Source organism: Astatotilapia calliptera, chromosome 11 (assembly GCF_964374335.1).
Source record: "Astatotilapia calliptera chromosome 11, fAstCal68.1, whole genome shotgun sequence".
In the NCBI taxonomy this organism is placed as follows: domain Eukaryota; kingdom Metazoa; phylum Chordata; class Actinopteri; order Cichliformes; family Cichlidae; genus Astatotilapia; species Astatotilapia calliptera.
Window position 1 is genome coordinate 36251297 of NC_137432.1, and position 26747 is coordinate 36278043.

The 26747-nt window shown below is 39.8% G+C and overlaps 2 protein-coding genes across 3 annotated transcripts; both read right to left on the reverse strand.

Annotated features, from left to right (window-relative positions):
• Positions 1 to 7415: 7415 nt before the first annotated feature.
• LOC113032023 (uncharacterized) lies at positions 7416 to 15909 on the reverse strand. 2 transcript variants are annotated; one of them, XM_026184659.2, is made up of 7 exons: positions 15775 to 15909; positions 12706 to 12903; positions 12479 to 12592; positions 11826 to 11882; positions 9721 to 10005; positions 9478 to 9600; positions 7416 to 8754 (listed from the first exon to the last, which is right to left on the reverse strand). In XM_026184659.2, exons 2-7 carry the CDS (start codon positions 12880 to 12882, stop codon positions 8689 to 8691), a joined length of 822 nt encoding a protein of 273 aa, XP_026040444.2. In that variant the 5' UTR covers positions 12883 to 12903; positions 15775 to 15909; the 3' UTR covers positions 7416 to 8688. The 2 variants fall into 2 exon arrangements, with proteins under 2 accessions (XP_026040444.2, XP_080164304.1); XM_080308178.1 differs by lacking the exon at positions 15775 to 15909 and adding an exon at positions 13052 to 13209.
• A 7940-nt stretch (positions 15910 to 23849) lies between these two features.
• LOC113032798 (1-phosphatidylinositol phosphodiesterase-like) lies at positions 23850 to 25319 on the reverse strand. Its single transcript, XM_026185922.2, has 3 exons — positions 25186 to 25319; positions 24969 to 25041; positions 23850 to 24875 (listed from the first exon to the last, which is right to left on the reverse strand). The coding sequence occupies exons 1-3, from the start codon at positions 25214 to 25216 to the stop codon at positions 24029 to 24031; spliced, it is 951 nt and encodes a 316-aa protein (XP_026041707.1). The 5' UTR covers positions 25217 to 25319; the 3' UTR covers positions 23850 to 24028.
• Between the last annotated feature and the right edge of the window lie 1428 nt (positions 25320 to 26747).

Sequence of the window (26747 nt, forward strand, 5' to 3'; positions counted from 1 at the left end):
ATATAAATTAAAGTTGAAAATAAAATAACTGTACAACAAAATACACAATACACAGTATAGAACTATATAAGAATGTATGAGGAAATATAAATAAATAAATATATGCACACACACACACACACAATAACAGCAGCTGTACAAGTATTAACTGGAAATGAGGAATATAGTGACCAGTGTTGTGCAATCCACATTATGTCTTGTGCAGTGCAAATATGCTTAAAGTGATTTAAGTGATAACAATGTCCAGAATGTCCAGTGTGTGTGTAAGAACTATATGTGTGGGTCAGTACTGTGTGGTGGTGTGATTGTGATTGAGAGACCGTATCGCCTGCGGGAAGAAGCTCCTCCTCAGTCTCTCTGTGTTGGTCTTCAGGGAGCGGAATCGCTTTCCTGACCTCAGCAGAGAGAACATTCTGTTGTTGGGATGGCTGAGGTCCTTCACGATCTTCCTGGCCTTGGTCCAGCACCGCCTGCTGTAGATTGAGTGCAGGTCAGGGAGCTCGGAGCGGATGGTGCGCTCAGCTGACCGCACAACCCTCTGTAGAGCTCGTCTGTCCTGCATGGTGCTGTTCCCGAACCAGGTTAAGATGTTTCCCGTCAGGATGCTCTCTATGGTGCACGAGTAAAAGTTCCTGAGCACCTTGGAGGGCAGTTGGAAGTCTCTCAAGCGTCTGAGGTGGTAGAGACGCTGTCGGGCCTTTTTCACCACGGTGTTGATGTGACAGGACCATGACAGGTCCTGCGTGATGTGAACTCCGAGGTATTTGAAGCTGTCCACTCTCTCCACTGGGCACTCGTTGATGACGGGGGTCTGGTAGTTCCTCTCCTGCTTAGTGCTGAAGTCCACTATCAGCTCCTTTGTCTTACTGACGTTTAGAAGGAGGTTGTTCCTCTGGCACCAGTTCTCCAGATTCTTAATCTCCTTCAGGTAGGCCGTCTCGTTGTCATCAGAGATCAGGCCCACCACGACGGTGTCGTCAGCAAACTTGATGATGGTGGTGGAGCTGGTAGTGGCCATGCAGTCATATGTGTACAGAGAGTACAGCAGGGGGCTCAGAACACACCCCTGGGGGGCTCCAGTGCTGAGAGTGGTGGAGGCTGAGACATGTCCGCCCATCCTTACTGCCTGTGGTCTGCCAGTTAGGAAGTTGGAGATCCACTGACACATAGATGAGCTGAGTCCCAGATGCTCCAGCTTGGTGGTGAGTGTGGAGGGAATTATGGTGTTAAATGCAGAGCTGTAGTCTATGAAGAGCATTTTAACATAATTCCCCCTTCTAGTGTCCAAGTGAGTGAGTGATGTGTGGAGGAGATGAGAGATGGCATCGTCTGTGGAACGATTTGGACGGTAAGCGAACTGTAGTGGGTCCAGTGTGTCTGGTAGTGAAGAAATGATGAAGTCTCTGACCAGGCGTTCAAAGCACTTCATCACTACTGAGGTGAGGGCTACAGGGCGATAGTCATTGAGAGAAGCAGGGTGGGGTTTCTTCGGGACAGGAACAATGATGGACTCTTTGAAGCATGTGGGGATAACCGACTGAGATAAAGAGATGTTGAATATCTCAGTGAACACAGGAGCTAGCTGGTATGCGCAGTCTCTTAGGATACGACCTGGGATGCCGTCTGGTCCTGCTGCTTTCCTGGTGTTCACTCTCTTGAAGGCTCTCCTAACTTCATGCTCGGAGATGACGAGCACGTTTCCGGTGCTGGCAGTAAGGTGTAATTATGTGCTGACAGAAGGAGCACCCAACGCTGCATCCGCACAGCTGCCATTGACCTTGTGTGTACCTTTCACTGGACTCAGAATGGAGGTCAGTGGGCGATGATCAGTGAGCAAGGTGAACTTGTTACCATGGAGATACTGGAGAAACTTGCACACTCCAAAAACAATTGCCAACGCCTCCCTCTCGATCTGAGCATAGTTTCGTTCTGCTTTACTGAGAGTTCGTGAAGCATAAGAAATTGGCCGTTCGTGGCCATCTGGCTTGACATGTGAGAGCACGGCTCCAACTCCATATGGTGAAGTGTCACACGCCAAACAGAGGCAGTTAAGGATTGTAGTGGGTGAGTATTTCTTGTGAGGCCAGACGTTCTTTAGCTTTTTGGAAAGCTGACTCACAGGCTGATGTCCACTGCCATTTCTTCTCTTTACTGAGCAGCTAATTCAGCGGCTTCAGGACCGTAGCTAAATCAGGTATGAAACGTCCGTAATAGTTGAGCATTCCAGGAAAGGATGTTACTGGCTGACATCATCTGGTGCTGGAGCTTCCATAACAGCACGCACCTTTTCTGGTGATTTGTGTAACCCTGCCGCATCAATTATGTGGCCCAGGTATTCCACTGATTCCTGGAAAAACAGGCACTTCTCCTGTTTGAGATGCAGGCCATAGTCCTCCAGCCTGCTTAAAACTGCCTCAAGGGTTCTCAGGTGTGTCTGTTTGTCAGGACCACTGACGAGGATGTCATCCAGATAACAATGGGTGTATGGCAGGCCGAGAAGCACTTGATTCATAGCCTTCTGAAACAATGCAGGTGATGACGCTACTACAAAAGGTAAGCGATTGAAACAGAAAAGCCCCATTTGAGTCGAAATAGTCAACAGCTTCTTAGACTCCTCTTCTACCTCCATCTGTAGATAGGCATTTGCTAAGTCTTGCTTACTGAAATGCTGACCCCCTGCTAGAGAAGCAAACAGGTCCTCAATGCGTCGAAGTGGGTACTTATCCACACCGAGCTGCGAATTAAGAGTGACCTCGAAATCGCCACAGAGTCTCACTGAGCCATGCTTTTTGTTGACAGGGACCACGGGCGTAGCCCAATCACTATGCTCCACTGGTGTGATCACCCCAAGCTCAGTCAGGCGTTTCAGTTCTGCCTCCACCTGAGGGCGGAGGGCATAAGGCACGTTGCGTGGTGGACAGAATTTGGGGACACTATCAGGCCTAAGAGTCAATCTGGCTTTAATTCCCTTCATTGTGCCCAGCTCCTTAGAGAAAAGGGCCGAGTGTTTCTTTAACACAGCCTCCAGATTGCCATATCCACTTTGCTCTCTGGCATGAACCATCTTTAAGTCTTTCCAGTTCAGCCTGAGTACTCTCAACCACTCCCTACCAAACAGTGGTGGAGCATCCCCCTTTACCACGTACAAGGGTAGTGTTGCACACTGCTTATTCAGTTCAACTTGCACCTTGATGACCCCTTCTGGTGCCAGCTGTTCCCCAGTGTATGTTTTCAGCATGATGTCATTGGATTTCATGTCATTGGAGCGGCAACTGACTCAGCATACTTTTGTATTGTTCCCATGGGATCAAAGATACAGCAGCCCCTATATCCATCTCCATTTTCTTCCCGTTAACTACAGGAATTAGGGAGATACGTGAATATTTCTCTTTTGGAGACAAAGAATACAGCTCAAACTCACTATCAGTGTCGGGTCTGGTTCCTTCACTTTCACTCTCCTCTGCAGCAACATGATGAACTCTCCTCTTTTTGTCTTTTCCTCTGTTTTTAACTGCATTGCCTTTCAGCTCAGGTTTTCCCTCTTTCGCTTTCCTGTTCCAATCTTGGCTGCTTCTGGCTCTACCTTTACACATGCATTTCGTGTGGCCCTTCCTCCCACACTGGTGACAGTCACGGTCTTTGTACCAGCAGTCATCATCAGTATGATTCATTTTCCCGCAGCGGTGGCATTTATGACCTTTTTGTGACAGCACCGCATTCAATGCTCAAAACGTTCAATATATGTTGCCCATTGCTCACCAACATCATCAAAGGGGTCAATCTGCCCAATCATTCCAGCCATGATGTATCCGCTGTCCACAGCCAACACTGTCGATTCTGACTCGTCGGAGAAAAAGCAGCTAGCTGCATCCACAGCTCCGATGCTAATTCACCACGCGATCGTCCATTTTCCGTCCAAACTCAGCCACGCAGTCAAAACATGCTCAGTAGACGGCCAACTCTTCCAGACGTCACAACTCGTCGCCAATTTATGTTATATTCCCTCTATGGTGTCAATACACTATTAGGGCTTATACAGAGTCAGACTGATACACACGGTAGCTTGTTTACATGTTGACTTCTTATTATTATTATTAACATAACACAGAAGTTACACACACACACACACACACACACATAACTGGGCGTGGTGCCCCCTACTGGCGATAGCTTGTACAGCACACCATTAATCTTGGTTCATACATAACAATTTTATAACAATTAATTAATTGGGACAATCAGTCAAACATAATTAAAAGAATCACCTGTTAACAAACTTGGTGCGTTTGCTGCACAGTTTGGAAAACGTAAACAGGAAAGAAATACAACAGCACTCTCTGGTTGTCACTGCGACACTCTTACACCTTTATTGTACAATTACAAGAACAAAGGTTATGAGCTGTGTCCACTTCTCCACAGGCAACTAGTGATGGGAATAACAGCGTTAGAAGTAACGGTGTTACTAATGCCGTTACTTTTTTCAGTAAGGAGAATACTGTAGACTCTCGCTCACGCTTGCCTGGGATAAAGTAGATAAGAGGGGACCATCTCTAGTGGAAAGTTACTGAGACACTGTTGTTTAGACTAGAATGAGAGAGCTTCTGTAATAAAACTGTTAGGGGCACACCACCATTTTGAGATCCGCGGCACCGTGTCATGCAGGACGCATCTCCCTTCTAGTAATTGTGTAAGAAAATAAAGTGTGAAATGGTGTACTGAGCAGCTCTTCCATTGGATGCCTTTAAGAAATCAAAAGAACTCAGTGAAGTGTTGATATTTAACAGTAACTAATTACTATCTCTATCGTTACAATGTCGTTACCGTTACCAACAAGAAAATGCGGCGCGGTCACGTTACTATTTTTCAGCAAACAGACAGTTAACCTGAGTAGCGAAAGACCGCGAGGGTTTGAAAACGATGTGCCGGGAGTTTGCTCTTCTCGTCGGATCACATATTTGAAGTTTGAACAGCTACATTCTCGCCTGAAAATATGTTATAGGTTTATTTTGTGACCCAGAAAGAGTAATAAGAGTAATATTAAAACTAAGTAGCTGCAGTAATAGTAGCCATTGTTGGAAACTGGAATTGGCTGGGCCAATCTGGGATATGGTTTTTCATTTTTGTTGTCCGGGTGAAAAATCGGGAGAAATTCGGGAGAATGGTGACTCTGGGAGATTTTCGGAGGGGCACTGAAATTCGGGATTCCCCCAGAAAAATCGGGAGTGTTGGCATGTATGAGTGGAAGTCACTGAGTGACTGCTGTTCACTGGAGGAAATTTCTTCAACGCTGTTCTACACAATGTGGGTGCATATATTGTATAGGGCTATCTACTGCTACACATATCATGTACAGAATTATGCTGTGATATCTACACCAACATTTTCGCAACAGGTCCATTAAGGTCCTGTAAGTTGTGAGGTGTGGCTTCCATGAATTGGAATTATTTGGCCCGTAAATCCCACAGATGCTCGACTGGTTTGAGATCTGGAGAATTTGGAGGCCAAGCCAACATCTCAAAGTCATTTTTGTGTGGCAAACCATCCCTCAACCATTTCTGCTTTGTGGCAGGGTGCTTTATTCTGCTAAAAGTGGCCACAACCACCAGGGAGCACCGTTTCTATGAAAGAGTGTACATGGTCTGGGGCTTGGGTAAGTGGTCTGTGTCAAAGTATCATCAACATGGATGGCAAGGCCCAAAACATAACACTACACCCACAGCATTGCTTTCTTCCCATAGTGCATCCTGGTCCTACATGTTCCCCAGGTAAGCACACGCACCTGGCCATCCATGTGATGTAAAAGAAAATGTGAAGATTATCTGGTTCCACCTGATTAGTACTCTAAGCGACCGGCGTGAGTAATGGCCTTTTGTCAAACTCACTCAAATCCTATTTTTGCAGCTAAACACAAATTCAAATCCATTCTTGAGTTTTCCTCCATACTTAGAAACAATAACACCATGCAACAGCTAAAGATGGCATCAATTTTGTGCTACATGTTCCAATTTTAAATCATTTTTAATAAAAACCTCACAATATATGACACATATTTGTGACCTTCACGAATAATTAATATAAAACACTACCCACAAAAAACCTCACTGTAGCGATAAAGAAGAACACCAACAATGATGGAAAACTGACTGTGTCAGAATCAATTAATGCAAAACGTCAGAAACACAAGACACAGCAGGAATGCACTCTTCAAGCAGTGCGGTGGCAGATTCCTTTTCTCATGTATTAATCACATATTTTCACTTTAGTACAGCAAGACCACTCCTGTCACCAGTTTGTATGCATGTGGAATGTGATCACAAGTAGGGCCCAAGTTTTATTGCACCTTCACAGCAGACTCATTTTCCTCTTGAGGGCTCTGGACATCCTGTTGCAGATGAGGTGACGGTTGGTTGGAGCTTTTCTTAGACTGAACAGTTAAGGATCTGCTAATAATTGATCTGCTGTGGAATGTTCTTTGTTTAAGAGTGTCTGCGTCTGCGTATATAGGATGTAAGGGCAACAATTCAGAGATGGTAGTGTTTCAGTGGGATGCTCTCTCCACACTGCAATGTGTTTATTAAACCCACTTCAAATCAAGCTCACTGAGTGTGTTGCAGGTTATTGTTAGATTTTCCACAACAGCAGCACATCAAGAATACTGATACTAAGAAAACTTTGTTCAACTCAGTGACGTTAAAGGACAGAGGCCACACATTTAGGCTATAAGCTGTGCAGTGATTTTCTCCAGCAGTTCATGTATGTTTCCATGAGTCTTTTAATGAGTTTGAACTTAGAACACAGCATGTAGCTTATAATAAAAAGCTTCTAAACGAAACGAAACTAAACTCAGACTGGTTGCTTGCTGTGCAGTTAGAAAAACAGAAACCAGGAACTAAATGCAGACCTGTTACCAGGAGTGGCTCCTTGCATTTGGAAGAAATGAGAATGTGTTTTGGTCTCGATCTGATTCACAATTACAGGCAAACAATCTGAATTTAAAAGAAGAAGAAGAAAAAAAGATAACAGCTGAACTTTTCATGTTTTATTGAACACACCAAGAACTCATTTACAACACAGGCTGGGAACAGTAAAAACTGGAGTTTCTTAAAATTTCAAACCTCATTTAAAAGTAACAACCTCCACCTGACATTCCCTGTTTAAACACTTCTGTAAAAAAGAAAGAAAAGAGTTACTAGTTTTTATTTTGACTTAATAAACTTCAGGTTATTGCACAGCATCTGAGCTCAGGACTATGACTTTTAACAATTATTTTTTTCCTTTGTCAATCATTTTTTACATAACAGGTGGTGGGATCTAATTAAACATAAGATATACATCGCTGCGTCAACACACAGTCATAATTCGTATATTATCAGTCAGTTATTAGTAAGAATGTGTGTAAATCGTTGACATTTCAGTTCAGTTCAGTTCATTTTTATTTCAAACATATACATTCACCAACATTTCATAATATCATTCCATGCAGTTGTTTGAAAAGGAGTAGGCAGAAGTATATACTTATTTAGCTCTACCCCCTTAGGTTTACATCTTAATCATTTCCTCATCATCTAAATTTGAACAACAAAAACTTATACAATGGTTTCAACTTAGAACATGACGTCACAAAAAATATTTTCTCATATTCAACCAATACTATGTTTAGATTTACTCATTTGCAAAGGAAAGCAAACATCACTTTGACTGCTTTCTTGGGTTAATTGCGTTTTCTTCATTCTTATACTTATTTAAAATTTCTTTTTTGAGTTTTATTTTAAACTGGTTTATATCACTACTGACCTTTATTTCTTCTTCTAACTCGTTCCAGAATTTAACTCCCGCTATAGAAATAGACATTCTTTCCAAAGTTGTTCTTACTCTTTGTAATTTTAAATTCCACTTCCCTCTAAAATTATATCTCCCTTCTCTCTCTAAGAACCATTTACTTATTTCGATTGGGAGCATCCCTTTCCTTGCCTTATATATTATTTGCACTGTTTTGAACTTGACCAGATCCTGGAATTTTATAGCTTGCGTCCTAATAAAGAGTGCATTTGTGTGAGCCCTATACCCCTCCTGATTTATCAATCTAATAACCCTTTACTGCATTATGATTATAGTCTGAATATTACTTCTATATGTATTTCCCCAAACCTCTACACAATAACTCATGTACGCTAATAGTAAAGCACTATATAACATATACAATGTTTTCCTATCCAGAAATTGTTTTGCTTTCCCCAAGACAGCAATGCCCCGTGCTAACTCTCCCCTCAGTGATGTGTGATTTCCAACAGACCTTATGATCAATGATCACACCAAGAAATTTTATAGTATTAACTCTTTCTAGATATATATTATCAACACAAATTTCAATGTTAATGTTTTTTCTTATAATTTCCAAATAAAATAAATTTTGTTTTATTTAATGTTAATGACAATTTGTTTCTATCAAACCACTTCTTTAATATCTTTAACTCCTGTGCGATCACATCCAAAACCTGTTGCAATTTCACACCTGAACAAAGTACATTGGTATCATCTGCAAAAATTACTTTAGTATAAAACTTTAGTATCTTTGATACATTACAAATATCATTTATATACATAATAAACATTTTCGGACCCAATACTGATCCTTGAGGTACTCCACATTCAATATCCATCAATTTTCCATGCACAGAGTGAAGATGTTTATGCCACAGGCTGTGCAGCGTCTTCCTCCAGCAGAGGTTTGTAGAGCTCTGGGTCGTCAGTGCTCTAAAAGAGAAAAATAATATTTGTAAAGTGCATGAAGTGTCGACTCCCTCCAGTCACAAACCATGACTGCGCACACTTTGATGACAATTTCATGCAGGGATACAAAAAGGAATCAACATTTAAGGTGACGTTAAAAATAAAGTGCAATTACAATTTATTTTATTGTTATTAAAACAAACTGTGGTAAGCTGTTGTTGTCCACACTAACAGAAAGTTGGGCACAGCTGTTCAAACTTCCTCTGGTCTATTTTTTTATTAGTCCCAACAGTTCTTCTTCCTCATGGCTCTCTCTCTCTCTCTCTGCAGCAGTTCCACCACCAAGCTCTGATTCACACAGTCTCTCCCTAAAATCTGCAGCCTGAACTCTGGACTTGCTGTCCTGGGCCGGTCCACGTGGGAGCCAGTTTCTACAAAGAGTTTGAAGTTCCACAAATATTCTGGACTGACTGAGCTTCATGCCTTAAAGTCATGATGGGCTGTTGTTTTGTTTTATGTTGTCATCCTGCTCTCTGTCTGTACATCAGATATAAACTTTAACTGACTCACTCAAACTGGTAGAGAGCATGAGAACACTGCACAGACTCACTGTTACCTGGTTTCACTGATATTCAGACAAAACAAACAGAATTCCTGCAAGAACACTTCATGTGTTCAGCCAACATCTTCTACTATTTAACATGTTTATCAGAATGTGTTTGAACCATTGTGTTGTCCATTATCTACCTTGTTTTGTCCTTTTTCTTTGTTCCTCAGAGCCTTGATTCCCAGGACAGCAGAGCTTATCACAACACAGAGCTCCAGAACAGACAAGGTGATCATCACAGCACTGATGCTTCTCAGGAGCATCTGATGGGACGCAAACAACAGTGCTTCATCTAAAGTCTCAAAATGATATATACTGCAGTATATAAGATAGTATCATATAGTGTATATGTGCTATTTTTCTTTCTGCTCTCCCTAACTTACCACCAGCATTGCTCGGCCCTCCAAGCATTTCTCCTGAAGGAGTTTTTCCTCCAAAGATGGAGACCTTATCGTTTCCCTGCCATACCCGTAACCATTGTAGCCATTGTAACCATTGTAACCATTGTAGCCATTGTAACCATTGTAACCATTGTAGCCATTGTAACCATTGTAGTATTCATAACAGTTCCACCAAGAATCAATGTATCCTAAATTAATGCTGTACAAAGCAATGGCTGTGATGGCAAAAGCAACTCCAGTCAGATTCAGAATCACAGTAAGGATGACCTGAAAAACAAAAATGACCAGTTAATGTACAAGAAAATATCCAAACCATAAATGACACTTAGTGCATTCTTAGACTAAAGTATCATAGCCTCTGTGAGTACGCATGTTTTCATAGTCATGCCTGGATTCTTCATTAATCTAAACGTTGGTTTCTGTCTAGTTGCTGCTTTACGATATGATGGTTGTTATTTTCATGTTAAGTTTGGGTTTCTGTTTTTGGTTTGTTAATGTTATTCTTCACTTCAGATTAATGAAGTATCTGATTCTGTCTGTGAATGGAATTTTGTATTTTTAGTTTTGTGGGGGTTAACTTTGGCTAACTTTAATCTTAGCCAAACCGATCTATTCAGGAACAAACAAAACACTGAAAAAATTCAGTTCAGTTCAATTCAATTCAATTTTATTTATATAGCGCCAAATCACAACAAAAGTCGCCTCAAGGCGCAAAAAACAAACAATAATATTTTTAAGTTATCTAAATGATTTGTATATCATGTTTAGCGAAAGACCATGGGTGGGTTTAAAATGATGTGCCAGGAGTTCGCTGTTCTCGCCGGCTAACCCTAACCCCCGGCTAGCTGTCAAGCTGGTGGTAATATATGTCTTAAAAGTTTAAAACTAAGTGCTATGAATCCTGGGATAGGTTGGGCCACGAAGGATACACCCGACCCATCCTTCAAATCTGGGGAAAAGGAGGACGCATTTGGAGGAGTCTTTGAATTTGGACAGTTTTTGTTGCATCGCTGTAACGTAATCGGCCTACAAATGCAGCCTCTGAAGGATGTGGCCCCTAAATTTGGACACAGCTACTTCTTCTTGTTCTTCTTCTTTGGCATTTAATGGCAGCTGGCATCCTTGTACATACAGTGCTGCCATCTTCTGTTCCAGTCCATTATTACACTCTTAAATCCTACTACTTATTCCTACGTCTTTCAGGATCTTACAAAGTTTCAAACGACGTGCCCACTATTAAATTAGTTGACGTAATCATGACAACTCGACTAATCATGGCAGCCCTAATCTGGATAAATGTTTTTGTCATGTAATTGGATTGCACTTTTTAAGGCCTCTACCCTAAGACCTGGTGTCATGGTCCTGGTTCGGTGACCCAGTGTTTTGAGTTTTGTATCATTATTGAATTTTGATTTTGTCATAGTTTATCTTTTCTAGTCTTTTGGTTCCTGTGTTCTATGGTCTGCTGTATTCCCTAGTCAAGTCCGCATCTGTTATGTTTCCTATTTTACTTTGGAAGTCTGTGTCCAATGTCAGTGTATTTAGTTTCACTTCCCCTGTTCTGTCTTTAGGTTCATGTGTGTCAGCTGTGCTCCCATGTGTGGCCACTTCCCTTGATCATCCCTTATGTGTATTTAGTCTCTGGCTGTATCCCAATTCAGGGTCTGCAGCCTTAAAGGCCGCATTTTAAGGCCAATTACAGCACAGTGACGCGACAAAGGCTGTCCCAATTCGAAGGCTGCTTGAAATGCAGCCCTCAAATGCGTCCTTCATTTCACTGAATTTTAAGGATGTGGCGGTGTAGACTTCGTGGCCCAACATATCCCAGAATGCTTAGCGCGTCGGTGGGTGTGGATAATTTTGCCGGAAAAAAAAACGGCGGAAAAGGGGCGGCCGAAGAGTAAACTTTTAAAAGTAAGTACTGCATATTATGTTACTTATTTATGTGCGAATGTTTAATAACGAAGAACATTAAAACATTACTGCTGGCCACATGTCGGCAAAGTTATGTGACATTAGTGATGTCACATGACATCAAAAAGTCCTTTAGAGATCATATGAAAATGTTTTACAGCTGAAATACTCACCAAACATGGACTTGGATACTTCTCAGACAAAACGCACACAATGCCGAACATGATGAACTAGACAAAAGACAAAATAAATAAATACATAAATAAAAAGTTCATGTCCATCTTAAGAACAGGAGAGAAGTTTCTTCAGTTCTGGAACTGAAGAAACTTCTCGGATGAGAGGTGAAATGTCTTCAAGCAACCTAAAGAAGTCCAGATGCTTTTCTTTCCAAGTTGTAAATAAAACCTTTCATCATGAGAGAACAATTGTATAGTTTGTTTGTGTAAACTGCTATTTTGAACTATAGCTAATTTTTTAATGTAACCTAGCAAAACTATGAATCGGTGTTTGTAAATGTGCACTGGTGTCATCACATGTAGATATTACTTGGACATAACTTGGCATTTAACCTTTCTGTCACATATTTAACACTGTGGAAAGATATGTTTGAACCCCAAAATGATCTTCTCTTAAAGCTTTCCAAGTCTATTCAATGCCTAAAAGTAACCAATGAGTGAGCAAATAAAGAGGTTCAAAAATCATCCTAGCTGGAACTTGAAGATCAATCTAAGAGTTTCGATCATCCACAAACAGAGTACTGACACTTTTTTTTTTTGTCTTCAGATTTTTTTTTTTTATATACATATACCCATGATTATTTCCTTACCAATGCACCCAACCAAAATGGAAAGCCTAAGTAGTTTAAGTAAAAGGAGGTCCAAGTGCTATAGAGTATAGATCCCAATCCAATGTTGAGAAGCCCGATCATTATCTGCAGAGTCTGTGAAAAATGAAGTACAGTATGAACAGTGAACATTGTGCAGTTTAAGAAAAAACTACAAATTAAAAAATAGGCATAATATAAAATGTGATGTGTAGATGGTTGTAGCTCACCCCCAGCACTGTCTGAGAAGCTCTGTTGAGACTTCTCAGGCGCTGAGACACAGTGCAGCACACTGGACTGTAGCAAAGGTTCTTGAAGATCTGGCACAGAGGAGGCCAAGGACTTTGGGGGTCAGTGGTCAGAGTGAGTACAGTGACCCCATCAGCCTTGGACACAGTCACTGACATCCTGTCTTGAGATCCTGGAGACTGAGAGACAAGAAAAAGCTGAAATAAGAATCAGATTAAAGTCTTAGTGGAAAAACAATTTGACCCAAACACCTCACTTCCCTTCACTTTCCACCAAAGGAGCTTTAAACAGAATTTTAAAAGTAATCTTTTAATTAATTAAACCGACTTGATGCTGGGAGGCTGTCACATCACTGGACGCTCTCAAGTTGGCTTTAACAGGTGACACTGGTTCTTCATATGGATAACACTGTGCTGATACTAGTTTACAAGAATGTTTTACATATATAGGCAACCTCCAGGTGCTGAAAATGGAATCCCGCAGTGATGTACCCAGTCACTTTACTGTGTCAGCTACAACAGCAGGTCACATGTCATAAACTTCTATGTTAAAATTTTCACTTCACAGCAGAAAAAAGTTTGTCGTGTGCTACAAAAATGGGTTTGGTCTCTATAGATAATTTCTGGCATAATAATGACAATCAGATTCATAGTAAAAGTGTGATGGTCCGTAGTCGGGTGACTTGGTTTTTGTTTATTCAATGTTCTCAGTTTATGTGGGATTTTCATGATTAGTTTTTTTTTTTTTTTTTTGTATTTATTTTTCCTTATTTATTCTTTAGCACCGCTGTGATTTTCCAGCCTTTAGGTTTTGTCTCTGTGCCTCCCTTGTGTTCCTTGTGTTGTGTCTTGTGGTCCTGGTTCGATGTTCATTTTATTTCCTGTTTTACTTTGACAGTCCCATGTCCAATGTCAGTGTGTCTAGAGGGGTGTCCAAATTCATGGGCTGCATCCTCCTGAGGACCCGTCCTTCGCGGTCTTCGTGGGCCGGGTCCTCAGAAAGTCGGGTAGGCCGGAAGTAAACGGCTGTGAAATTGGACCGTCTAGCCTTCAGATTTACGTCACCGCTGTCTCGGTGGAGTTTAATAAACTCGGCCGTCTGCTCCTTGCTATCTAAAATATAACAGGACACTGGTGTAAATTCCCGACCATCTCACACTTCTGTTTAATCAGTTTTCTGTTTGACGTTTAGTCAGCTGTGTGAAAACCAAGGAGGAGGGGGATTAATAAAGTTTTATTTTATCTAATCTAATAACCTTAATCTCAGCCAAACCGATTTACTCACGAACAAATAAAACACTGAAAAAAGCCAAAAAATTACATTTTTAGGTTGTCTAAGTGACTTATATATTATGTTTAACCTGAGTAGCGAAAGACTGCGGTGATGTGAAAATGATGTGCCGGGAGTTGTGCCGTTCTCGGCGGCTCTAGTGACCCTCGAGCTCCCGACTAGCTATCGAGCTGGTGGGTAACAGATGTCTCCGAAAACGTCGAAGCACTTGTGCAAATATGTGATGTCTTGATAAATCGAGCAGATATTTGAAGTTCACACAGCTACATCCTCGCCTGAAAATATGTTAAACGTTTACTCTTTCTGGGTCACAAAATAATAAGAGTAATATTAAAACTTAGTAGTGGCCATTCTTGAAAACTGCAATTGGCTAGTTTTGTTTCCCCTTGTCTTGTTATGTCTAATTAATCCCAGATGTGCTTCCTTCTGGTTCCCCATTCCCTCATTATTCCCTTGTATATTTAAACCCTGTGTTTTCCTTTGCCTTTTGTCCTGTTGTACCTCCTTGTGTGTGCAAGTCTCTCCGTGTTTCCGGTTTCAGTCCTATGTTTCTAGTTTCCTGGAGATTTAATTTTAGTTTCCAGTGTTCTGTTCTTATTTATTCTCAAGGTTTTTTGGTTTGTTTTTCTGCGAGTTTATTTTTATGAAGGAGTTTCCCCACCAATAAACCTGCCGACCCCAGTTACTTTTTCGTGTTTGAGTCATGAGTTTGAGTCCACTTCCTGCCTCTGCCTCACATAAAGTTGTCATGATTATTTATTTAATCATTCATTTTTGCTGAATTGTTTCTCCTTGCTCCTTCAGTTTTTAAATTAAAATCTCTTTCTCTCTCTCTCTCTCTCAATAATTTTCACCACATTTATATCAGCAAAGCTAGATAATAGAAACTTTCTATTTAATGTAACACATTTTAAAAACTCCAGTGAAGTCAGCACCATCCCCCAGCTTTATTTACTGCACGCTCTTGTTCAGGAACAAGGAAGTAATGTTAAAATTGGCCAGTTGCCTCTTTTGTGTTGTTTTACATCCATAACCTGGAACACCTGTACCAATGGATAAATATATGTACTATATTTTATATTAATGATTAGACTAATATTAACTTTAGAAGTTGTATTTTTGTTACCCAAAAATCATAAAATTAGTTTCAACCTGTGTCTTTTCTGATGTTGTTTAAACTTACAACATGGAGATCGATGAAAAACGATTAGCTTAATCAACAATTTTTTACATAAAGACACAACTCTTAATTAGTCTGAATTACAAGCTGAATATTACCGCGGAAGCACCCGCTGCTAGTCAGACCGTACACGTGTTCTTGGGCAGTTGAAAAATAATCCACAAAGTCCGCTAGTTGAAAACAAGCATGCAAACATTTATTTCCAAAGTCTGGAATTCACCGTTATCACCCTGAATGTCCCTGTACACTCCCAAACACGGTGAGAAAACTGACTCCGAAGCAGTTTAACCCTCCATTACTACACTCCACAATGCCGTCGCCCTGTGCGCAATTAACATGTATTAACAGAACCATATATAAAAAATTAAATAAGGCAAGAAAACACTACTTAACGGTAAATATTACACTAAACCGAATTGTAAAGTAAAAACTGAAAATCAGCATTATCTTACACTTTATCCTCATCCAAAATAATTCAAGTCAAAATATTACCAAATACACATTCTGCGAAATGCGAGTAAAGTAAGACAAAATTTGGACTTTCATCTTTTACTGAATCAAACATGACTACAAGACTTACCTGTTAGTGAAGAACAAAATCTTAAACAACTGCCTATGAAAAATAAACGAGTCTGATCGAGTAAGCGGTACACTGGAAAGAGGAAACCAGGAACTGGGCAACACCGCTACCAATAGCACCTCCTCTTTATGCTCTCCGTATATTTAAAAAAAAAAAAAAAAAAAAAAGATGTATAAGATTAAACCTGCAGAAAAGGTAGCGGTGACATCGGAGGAGCCACAAGTTTACGTCAGTTCATTTCAAGAATCAAATATGTTCAGCAAACATGCCAAACTTAAACTTCAGACATTCACCAAATAACAAACTTGACTAGTTTAAAACTGTAATTTTATGGTAAAGATTTAATAACAATTAATTAATTAGGGCAATCAGTCAAACATGACTAAAAGAATCACCTGTTAACAAACTTGGTGTGTTTGCTGCACAGTTTGGAAAAAAAATAAACCAGGAAAGAAATACGACTGCGCTCTATGGTTGTCACAGCAACACTCTTACTGTACCTTTATTGTACAATTATAAGTAAAAGCTTATGAGCCGTGTCCACTTCTCCACAGACAACACAAACAAATCTTTTGATGTTGATTTGATTTACGTTCATACACAAACACAATCTGACTCAAATAATGAAACATTTGTATTTTTAATGCTTTCTTGAACACGCCACGTTGTTTCTCTTTGTTCAGCCCAGGCTGGTCAAAGTAAAGGAACTCTTTGACTCTGCACTTCCAGATATCAACTATTCATTAGATACCCAGCAGATATCTTTTAAAGTTTTCTATAAAGTTCACTGGAAAAAAATCCAAGCATTAATGAATTATGTAAGAGTTACAGATGATTGCAGTTGAAGTGCTGGAGGCTGTACAGTCAGAATGTAAGAATGTAAATCGCTGATATTTCAGTACACAGAGTCAAGACGTTTATGCCACAGGCTGTGCAGTGACTTCCTCCAGCAGTGCTTTGCAGAAAAGATACTGAAAAACTTCCAAACCACAACCAGCATCCTTTGTCTTCATTGATGTTTTCATTATGAATGTCAGCTGATATTGAGCTCTATCTTCATCTTTAAGTCAAGTCAAGTGTTTTTATCGTCACTGCAGCCATGTAAAGTGATACAGTACGTTGTGAAACAAAACAACGCTCCTCCAAGACCACGGTGCTACAAATCACATATAACAGACAGTCAACACGGGACTACATAAAGTGTAATGTGCAAAAATTGCCAAAAATAAAACAATCAGTTCCTTTCCTGTGCTGGTCCACATGAGGGCAGGTCCCAGCAAGTTTGAAGTTTTTTCACTTCACCTAACTGAGTGCTACTCATGCTGTAATATGGATTACTTGATGTGCTGGACAGCTGACCACAACTCGGCTGTTGTCATGGCTGGGTAGCCAGTGTGTTGAAGTGTGGACTAAGAAGCAGACACACGAGAGGCAGGACTGAACTTGACAAAAAGTGAGCCTTTATTGTGGCCAAAAAAAATACATAAAATAAACGAAAACACAAACAGGACGAGAACTAAGAAAACCCTAAACACTGAGAAACTAAAACAATGAAACCTGGAAATATCTGAAAACATGAACCATGGAGACAGAGGGGAGGTTAGCAGATGAACCCAAAAAAAGAGGAAAACAAACTGGAGCACAAGAATCCATTAAAAACAAAGTTCTGGACAGCTGGGAGAGCAGTTCAGCCTCCGGACCTGCTCCGCCGCTGCTGCGGTCGCTCCCCTTAACTCTCTCCGTGTGCCTTCAACCTCCAACCTCATTACAATTGTGACAAGAGAACAGTGCTCCCTGGTGGACAAATTGTGTCACAGCAACAGTGTCGCAAAGGTTTGATCTCACATTCTCAGGCAAACATTGTTGTGTGTTTATGTCTTTACTGAACGGGTCGAGTAATTGATTACAATAAAAAGTAACTAAGTCTAAGTTCGTCAGTAACAGAGTAAATATACACAGTGCTATAATTCAGATATTCTACACCATGACACCTAAAAATGTTAGTAACGGTAATCTTCAGACATGTTCCTGTTTTCACACAAAAAGCTTAATGTTGAAGTTTAATATAAAATTCTCTAAAAATAAAATTTCAAAAATACAAGCAAAATGAATTATATAACAGTTACAGGGGACTTCTTTAAAAAAATTAAATATGATTATTTTTAGGAACATTTAGAAAACTCTCAGAAGTTGGAGGCCGTACAGTCACAATTTTTGTTGATCGCTGATGTGACATTACACAGAGTCAAGATGTTCAGACCACAGGCAGCGCAGTCACTTCTATCAGCACTGGTCTGTGGAGCTCTGGGTCATCAGTGCTCTAAAAGAGAAAAATAATGTGGGCTAAGTTCCTGACAAGGTGCTGACACACTCAAATCTCAAAGAGCAGTGACCACACAGACTTCATGTAGAGATACACACGTCACTGTTTGTTGTCCACTGTCCATATTCATTCAAAACTCAGTGAACTAGGCAAGGCAAGGCAAGTTTATTTGTATAGCACAATTAAACAACAAGGTGATTCAAAGTGCTTTACAGAGACATTAGAAACAAAAACAAAAATGAGATACAAAATCATGTTGAGTATGACCTAAAATACAAGACTTGTGTCACTTTATGCACAACAAAATATGCATTTAACACTCAGACAACTTAAAAAGCCAACAAATGCTTCAACTTTAACAGTTTGTCTCCACAGTGGAAGTCACTGTGTGACTCCTGTTCACTGGAGGAAATTTCTTCAACGCTGTTCAACACAATGTGGGTGCATATTTGGAGATATCTACTGCTACATGTATCATGTAGAAAAGATGATGGTGTAATATTTGCACCATCATTTTAGCCACAGGTCCCTTAAGGTCCTGTAAGTTGTGAGGTGCGGCTTCCATAGATCGGAATTGTTTGGCCAGCAAATCCCACAGACGCTCGACTGGATTGAGATCTGGGGAATTTGGAGACCAAGCCAACACCTCAAACTCATTTGTGCTCCCCAAACCATCCCTCAACCATTTTTCCTTTGTGGCAGGGTGCTTTATTCTGCTGAAAGTGGCCACAACCACCAGGGAGCACCATCTCCATGAAAGCATGTACATGGTCTGAAAGAATGCTTAGTTAAGTGGTCTGTGTCAAAGTATCATCCACATGCATGGCAAGACCCAACACAGAACAATGGCCAAAGCATCACACTGCATCCCCAGCATTGCTTTCTTCCCATAGTGAATCCTGGTGCTACGCGTTCCCCAGGTAAGCACACACACCCAGCCATCCATGTGATGTAAAAAAAAAGAAAAAAGATTCATCATACCAGACCACCTGTGCAGCCATGCAGCTCCATATGCAACAAACAGTGATGCACTGTGCATTCTTACACCTTTCTGTCACCTTTTGTAAACACAAATGTTATGCTTGCTCAGTATATGTATATATAATAAAGCTGAATTACTCACCCCAGTTGGGTGCTTATCAAACAAGAGGGCTTTGATGCCAAGCACAATGAACTAGAAACACACACACACAAAAATCAATATTTAATCAAGTTACATACTTCCGTTTAAATACTCTATACAAGTAATTCCTTTATTTTTCACTGAGTAAACAGCAACTTGCGCACCAACATGGCCCCCAGGAGGTACCGATGGAGGCAGATGGTGAACCTCAACTGCTGCCCTAATTGTGTGTGATTAAGTGTGTGTATAGTAAAATGATATGAATTTTAACTAGTTGATAACACTATGTAAATGCATTATCTTCCATGTTCTCATTATCCACTTGTCTCTAATGTTGCCTGAGAACTAAAAGATTTAGCTCAGTTAAAGGTGATTGACTCTGATTCGCATGTGAAAGAAAACACTGGCCAGGTAGGTTGACCTTTGTTTGATAAAGCGACATCTAAATGATTTTAATGACATCTGAAACTGCAAACTGAACCTAGACATGGAGAGTGATTTGTACAACTGGCTGTAAATTCTAAAAAGTTATTACAATACATTTTTACAGCCCTTGAGTTAAAATTGAATGTCTACACTTCACTGATTACAGAGGCAACATTACTGATTTTGTGCCTGTCCACATTCTTATGGTCCTCACTTTATGTTGTCAGTACTATGTTCCTGCATGAGAGGAGGAGTCAGATGTGATTTAACAAAACAGCCCCAAAACGCTGTAGGGGTCTGGGAAGGAAATGCTGTTTGGTTTGATGGTCACACAAAGTTTCTGAAATAAATAAAACACTAATTAAACATTAGCTTTCTTACCATTGCTCCTGACCAATATGGGAAGCTAGAGAAACCAAGATAGTTTAGACTAGTACATGAAAAGATAACGCCGAGTCCAATACTGAGCAGCCCAATCCTAACCTGCAGAACCTGTGAAACAGGAAGTAAGATAACTGTTTATTGTCATTGAACAGTCATACATGGCATAATAGTACAATGAGCACTACTATTAGTAAACATACAGAATGAACAGCAAACATAAGCATACTTCTTATGGCATGTTATTTTCTTATGTTTCCATGCTGTTTGTTAAGGTGGACCTATTACTTCCATCTTTGTTGGGACACCACTAGGGTAGCGTTGCAGGAGTCATGGTTCAGGCTAAAAAATGTTTATCTTATTGGCCTTTATTCAGTCCTTTGGTTAATCTGCTGTATAAAACAAACCATTTTAGCTCCCTTTAAGCTAGAATAAAGACCTGCAGGTGACTGCAGTTTCTGTGCTTACAGCCAGTATGTATGAAATGACCATATAAGTGATATCTATTAGAGACCAAAAGTAAAACAAAAAAGCGTAACATTAAATCACTCAAAGTTTTAAAAGTAAAAAATTTTACACAATAATTTGACTGTTTGAGGTTTTCTCACCTCCGACACTGTCTCAGAAGCTCTCTGGGCCCCCTCAGGTGCTTGGACACAGCGGAGAACAATGGCCTGTAACATGGGCTCTTGAGGATCTGGAACAGAGGACGGCAGGGACTTTGGGAGTTGGAGGTAAAAGTAAACATAGTGATCCCAGCAGCTTTGGGCGCAGACATCTTGCATAGAGATCCTGGAGACTGAAACTGAAAGACAGTGATAATCATTTGAATTTGAAAGTCAGCACAGCACAAACTTTAACTTTCTGTCCTTTCCTGTTTTACTCTGATCATCTTGTGTCCTGTGTTCAGTGTTTTGAGGTTTGCTTCCCCTTTGTCTCATTATGTCTGTGCTCTCCTCCTGTGTCTCATTCCCTCGTCATCCCTCTGTGTATTTAAGCCCCGTGTCTTCGTCTGTTTATCGCTGATCCATCTGCTTATTACCAACTGCATGTCCCATGTCTCAGGTTTTTATTTTCTTTGTTGTTGTTTTTTCAGGTTTCTCCCAGTTTAGGTTTGGCTTGTTTGGTCTCTGTCCCCTTTTGCTTTTGTTTGTATTCTGCTCCGCCGTAATAAAGGCTCACTCTCAGTTCCAGTCCATCTTCAGTGCATGCTGCAATCTGCTCTCCATGCCTCTGCCACAGCAGACATGACAACTTTTGGCAATAAAGTGTAGATTTTGATTCGCTGCGTCACTTTACAAACAAAAATCTACTAAATTAGAATTAAGATTTTCAGTTATTGGTCAAAGTGCAGACTCCTTTAGATATAAAGAACAACAAGAAGGGATGTGTGTAATTTAGATTGCCTGCTATTTAATTGATTTGCATTGTAACCCAAAGTAAATATGAACACTTAGCTGTTAAAGTAGAAACAAAACAGAAACACAGTGAGGAAGGAGCTTAACAGGCCAAACCTGTTACCTGAAGTTTCCTCCTCTGTGGGAGTCATACAAAAACTTTATCAAGTTCAACTGAACATTCAGCTAAACACAAAGAAAAATAAACATAATAAATATCATGGCATAATGCATTTAGTCTTTATTTTTTACTAGTTTTTATTTGTTTTACAATACTTTTAATTATAAAATGGGCATATTTGGTGTGAGATTAGATGACAGCTTAGAGGCTAAAGTGCAAGATTCCTTTTGACAACTATCAGTATTTGAAAACTATAATCTCCGTATTAAATGTCACATAATAACTTTAAAAATATTTTAGTGCCCCATTAAATTTAGGATGCTGAAAAGAAAAACAGCAGCGCTCTCTGGTGGAAAGAAATATTACAGTTTTATTCAACTCAAAAAAAGTTGAATACATTGATTGATTGATTGATATTGATTATTCTTAAATGTGTTTGAACTCAGTCTGATTAAACTCACAACACTCTGTTATTGTTGAACTTTTCAGGCTGATACTTTGAATTTATGCAGCAACATCCTCTGCCAGATATTTCCTGTTAATTATGAGAGTTGCACAATGAAAATACATGTTGGGCCATTGTTTTATAAAAAAAGATGGTTCACCTCATCAGTATTTTCATTCTGTCTCGATTGAAGATCTCGCTTCAGGTTATGCTACAGAATCTCAGCTGGGTTGTGGTAACCTGGGTAAAACTAGGACCATGTCAGGGACACAGCAATGACAGTGTCTACTTTCTACCTCGTTTCTTCTCTGCTGGAGAGCTTTGATTTCCAAAAATTAAGAGCTTACGGTAACACCCGTCACCAGATCTGAATCAGACACTCAATCTGTTCTATGCATGTGTATAAAACGACCTTCTCTTGTTCTTTTATTTCACACTGATATGAAGGACAGCGTGACCTGCACTCAGGCAGGAGTGGAGTGAACTCTGCTCAGTTGCTGATCAGAACCTAAATAAAATATCTCTGAGAAATTTAAAGCAGATTTGAGCATTTAGGTAGAATTTTTCTTTGGTTTTATTAGCTGTGATAAATGTAACTGTTTCCGTTTCCTAGACGATGTTTATAAGGTTTTGTTATTTTTGTGAACGTCTATAATAAAATAAAAGACTACATTAGTTTCCCTTTCGTATATGAAGATAACTTTGCATGAAGTTTCATGAAGAACTCCCCCGCCCCCCCCCCCCCCCCCCCCCCCCCCAAAGTAAAAATTACAATTAAAATGTTCAAAAAAAAAAAAGAAAAAGATTATGAAACTAATTTATGTAATGGATATATGTTGTACAGTTGATTGAAAAACTCACACTGAACACTTTAGTAATATTTTTGTTTAATTTCCAATTATCAAAATAATTTGCAACTTTAATTCAAGCTTTTCCTTTTCCTCATCTTGTTCCTTTCTTTCACTCAAACACTAAATTAAAAGTAAAATATGTCATTTACGTCTGCTTAAGCTGCTTAAGCTGACCCAAGAGGGTCATTAGGAGGTACTTACAGAGGTAGAGTACGATGCTGAACCCCAAAAATTCCCTACTGTATCAAAAGTTTGTATTTTTGTGTGTCATTGTTAAAGGACTGTATGTTTATGGTAAAAGTGCTTCTGAAATTCTTTTTAATAATATCCCCAATTAAGTGTTAGCTTGCTTACTAATGATCCTGACCAAAATGTGAAGCCTGTGCAACCAATTTGCCACAAAAACCCTGATTCGGCACATGAGTGGATAACTCCAAGTCCAATACTGAGAAGCCCAACCATAATCTGCAGAGGGAGCACTAAATGAACAACAAACAGTACTTTATTCTACACCTCGTTCTCCTATGCTTTTAAAGAAGAGCGATTAAGCTCACTTCCAACTTCTTTTTAGTTTGGGGACTCTGCAAAGTAAGTTCATTTATCTTATGAACCTTTGTGCAGCCCCTCAGTTTATTCAGGCAGAAAATCTACAAATTTGCACTTTGAGCTGGTGTAAAGATTTAAACAGTAGGTGTGTGGGGCTTATATATATATATATATATATGTGTGTGTATGTGTGTGTGTGTGTGTGTGTGTGTGTGTGTGTGTGTGTGTGTGTGTGTGTGTGTGTGTGTGTGTGTGTGTGTGTGTGTGTGTATGTATTTTTGCACTTTTGATCTTTGTATATACAATAGTTTGCAGATACCTTTACTGATTTTTGAACTATGCACTTTTCTTTACACTTATAGTGTTGCTTTTACCTACTATAAAAATCAGATTAAACCATATTCAACTGTCACTGAGATGAAACAGCCTGAAACAGGCTTCACTGAAAAACAGGCAACAAAATAAGATTGATTGATTTATTGATTTCACTTTCATCAAAGTTAACATCAGAGGTTGTTGTGCTGTTCAGGAAACACTGCCTTACAGTGAAGAATGACAGAAATGTCATAGGAACAATTTCATAGTAATGCATGTCATTTTAGCTCTCGATCTTTTGATTAGGAGTTAAAGCTACTTAACCTCTACCACCAGTTCAAATTGATAACAGTTTGAATGAGGTCAAAGCCAGGGAAGTCCATGGCAATAATCCCAAAGCATGGTCTGGGATGATTGGGATAAAACTGCCTGAGGTACTGATTGAGCCATGGGTTCACCTTTTCTGCCACTCTTTTTGGGGTCAGAAACATTCCTAGGAAAGTCCCAAAGCCAGTGCCACTTGTGTAAGTCAAAACAACGTTATCACCCCCACAAGCCTCAGTGGCTTGGGCCAGCTGTTTGATTAGTTTGTTGTCCTCTTCTTTAACTCTGCTAACCTTGTTGCTGCTATTCTCATCCGTCTCTGTGAGGGGAATTCCTAGTGTGAAGGTGCTTTTCTGCAAAAAGACCAATTTCCCCCTCACCTGGCCTATATTCGGCATGCCAGAGGTCACCCACACGTGCTGGTCATTGCTAATCAGATTCTGCACCATTTCATTTACCTTATTCTTGTTCAAAATCGCTGGCACCACTCTAATGAGCACAGCCTCACTGTTAAACTCAGACAAAAAAGCTTTAACAGTGTCCAGAACATCTCTGAATGTGCTGCGCTCATATATCACCCCATGCATGACGTAGAGGGTGCCTTCCAGTTCCAACACTTTGAGATCCAGGAAACGAATCCCAGCTCTGAGCTGGTCACTCAGAGACAGGACCTGGTATTCTGACTCAGGGCCTCCATGCCGAGCCATGCTGCTGTGACTGCCGGGGATGGTGATAAGAGACAGGGGGCGGAAATCCTCAATGCCAGCCATCCACGGAATATTGTAGGACGCCGGAAGTATGAGGTTTTTATTATCATTGAAGAAAGGATTGTTGCCATGGCATGAAACCCTGAAGATTTTGAAGATTTGTTGAAGTTACAATAAAGCCAATGCAAGTTAAAAAATAATGTATTCCTGTTTTTATGATACATATGATACCTACATGGCAGACAGAAGAACACAATGAAAAAGAAGACGCTTGTCACCAGCACTCATCTTGAAGAAATGTGAGCCAACTGGAAAATTGCAGAAAATACAAGAATAAGTTATGCATTTTTTATGTTAACATCCCATTTTTTAAATAAAAAATACCTATGCAACCAAATGAATTGTGCAAGATAACTGAAAGATTTCAGTTATGTTACAGGTTTCAACTGTACCTTGTAGCCAGGGAAATTTCACAGCCAACATCCAGAGCAGCAAAAACCTGAGACTTATATGGTTCAGTTATCAGAAAAATTCTAGGTGTATGCCACAGATTGACTGATCTCGATAGGTCTTTAAATGTTTGTTCAGATTGTGATGTTTGAGAAGGTGTTCCCTAAAATCCAAGCAGTCATCTGAACAGATTGTTCTCTTCATAAAAACAGGGTTAAAACTGATAAGATTACAGGGCATTTTAGTGCAGATCGAGGATTTGAGTAACTCCAGTGAAGGTAGTGTTTGCAAAGTTTAATCAAAAGCGATACCAAGTCTGTTGTTCAGAGAGGGAGGTGGCTGATGACTAAACTTATCACTGACTGGGTGTAGCGCTGTTGACCGAGCTTACTGAGCAGATCTGTTGATAATCATCACCCACGCTTTGAAAATATAGAACTATTTACTGACCTTTTGCACTGTAAGTGAGTCCCTCTATATGGTCTCAGCTGCTTGAATGATCTTTAAATAGATATCTGGCAGTTCAAAGCATGTTGTTTTAAAGACATGTTTATTCAGTACGATTGAATGACTAAAATCAGTATCTCCTGTGAGAATATACAGAGGAAACTGCCCATAACAAAAACAAAATTCTAACAGGAAAAAAAACAAGAATGTTGAAGATCAGGGTGAAAATGATGTCGTAGCTATTTGGGCAGAGAAGAAAAATACAATAAATGTCAGCTCTTACAGGTTTCAGAGAGAACTTGTGCCAATAAAATGAAGACCTTATGGTAAATGTTGCTGTAGTCTGGCAGACTCGTTAGGTTGGCCTTGATTTAGAGTTGATGTTGCAGGAAAGTTGTCCTGACTGGACTCGACTGGTTATTCTTTCAGTTTAGTCTTCCTTTCTTTGTTCTGTTGATAGGAAAATGAACCCAAGAACAATTTGATTAGGTAAAATGTGTAGTAGCAGAACATGGGCAGGCTTTCTTTGTTCTTCAGATCAGGTGTAGAAGGTCACTACTATGACAGGAACACCCAAGAATACCTCACCGGTTCCTGTCCTCTAAGAAGAGAAATAGTGTGTTACTAATGACATTCAGATTGATCCCAGTGTTTGTAATTTTCTATGAAGATGCAGAAATCCAAACTTTTAGCAGACACTGATTCTGAGAGCACTGTTGATGTTGACCAACCCAAGACTATTGGTGGATGCAAGCCAAGTCATACAGATTCAAGGAGCAGGTACCAGCTGGACCTCTAATGTGTATTATTATTTAAATCAGGAAAAGAAAAATGTTATGTATATACCACGATCTTTGTAATCTTATCAGTGTTAGACATGAAATTGTTAGAATCAAGGCTCTACATGTCAAAGTGAGTAATAAATAGGCAAATTAAGGGTCTCTTTAATATTGTAATGTTGGTAAACATGGGATAGCAAGCATGGTAAAAAAAAAATGCATATTTTACAAGTGTGTAACAGGACACTGAAAAAACGGTGAAAACGGTTAAAACGCCGTAAACACATACACATTTATGAGGGTCAAAGACAGCATAAAGGATATTACTGGACAGGACT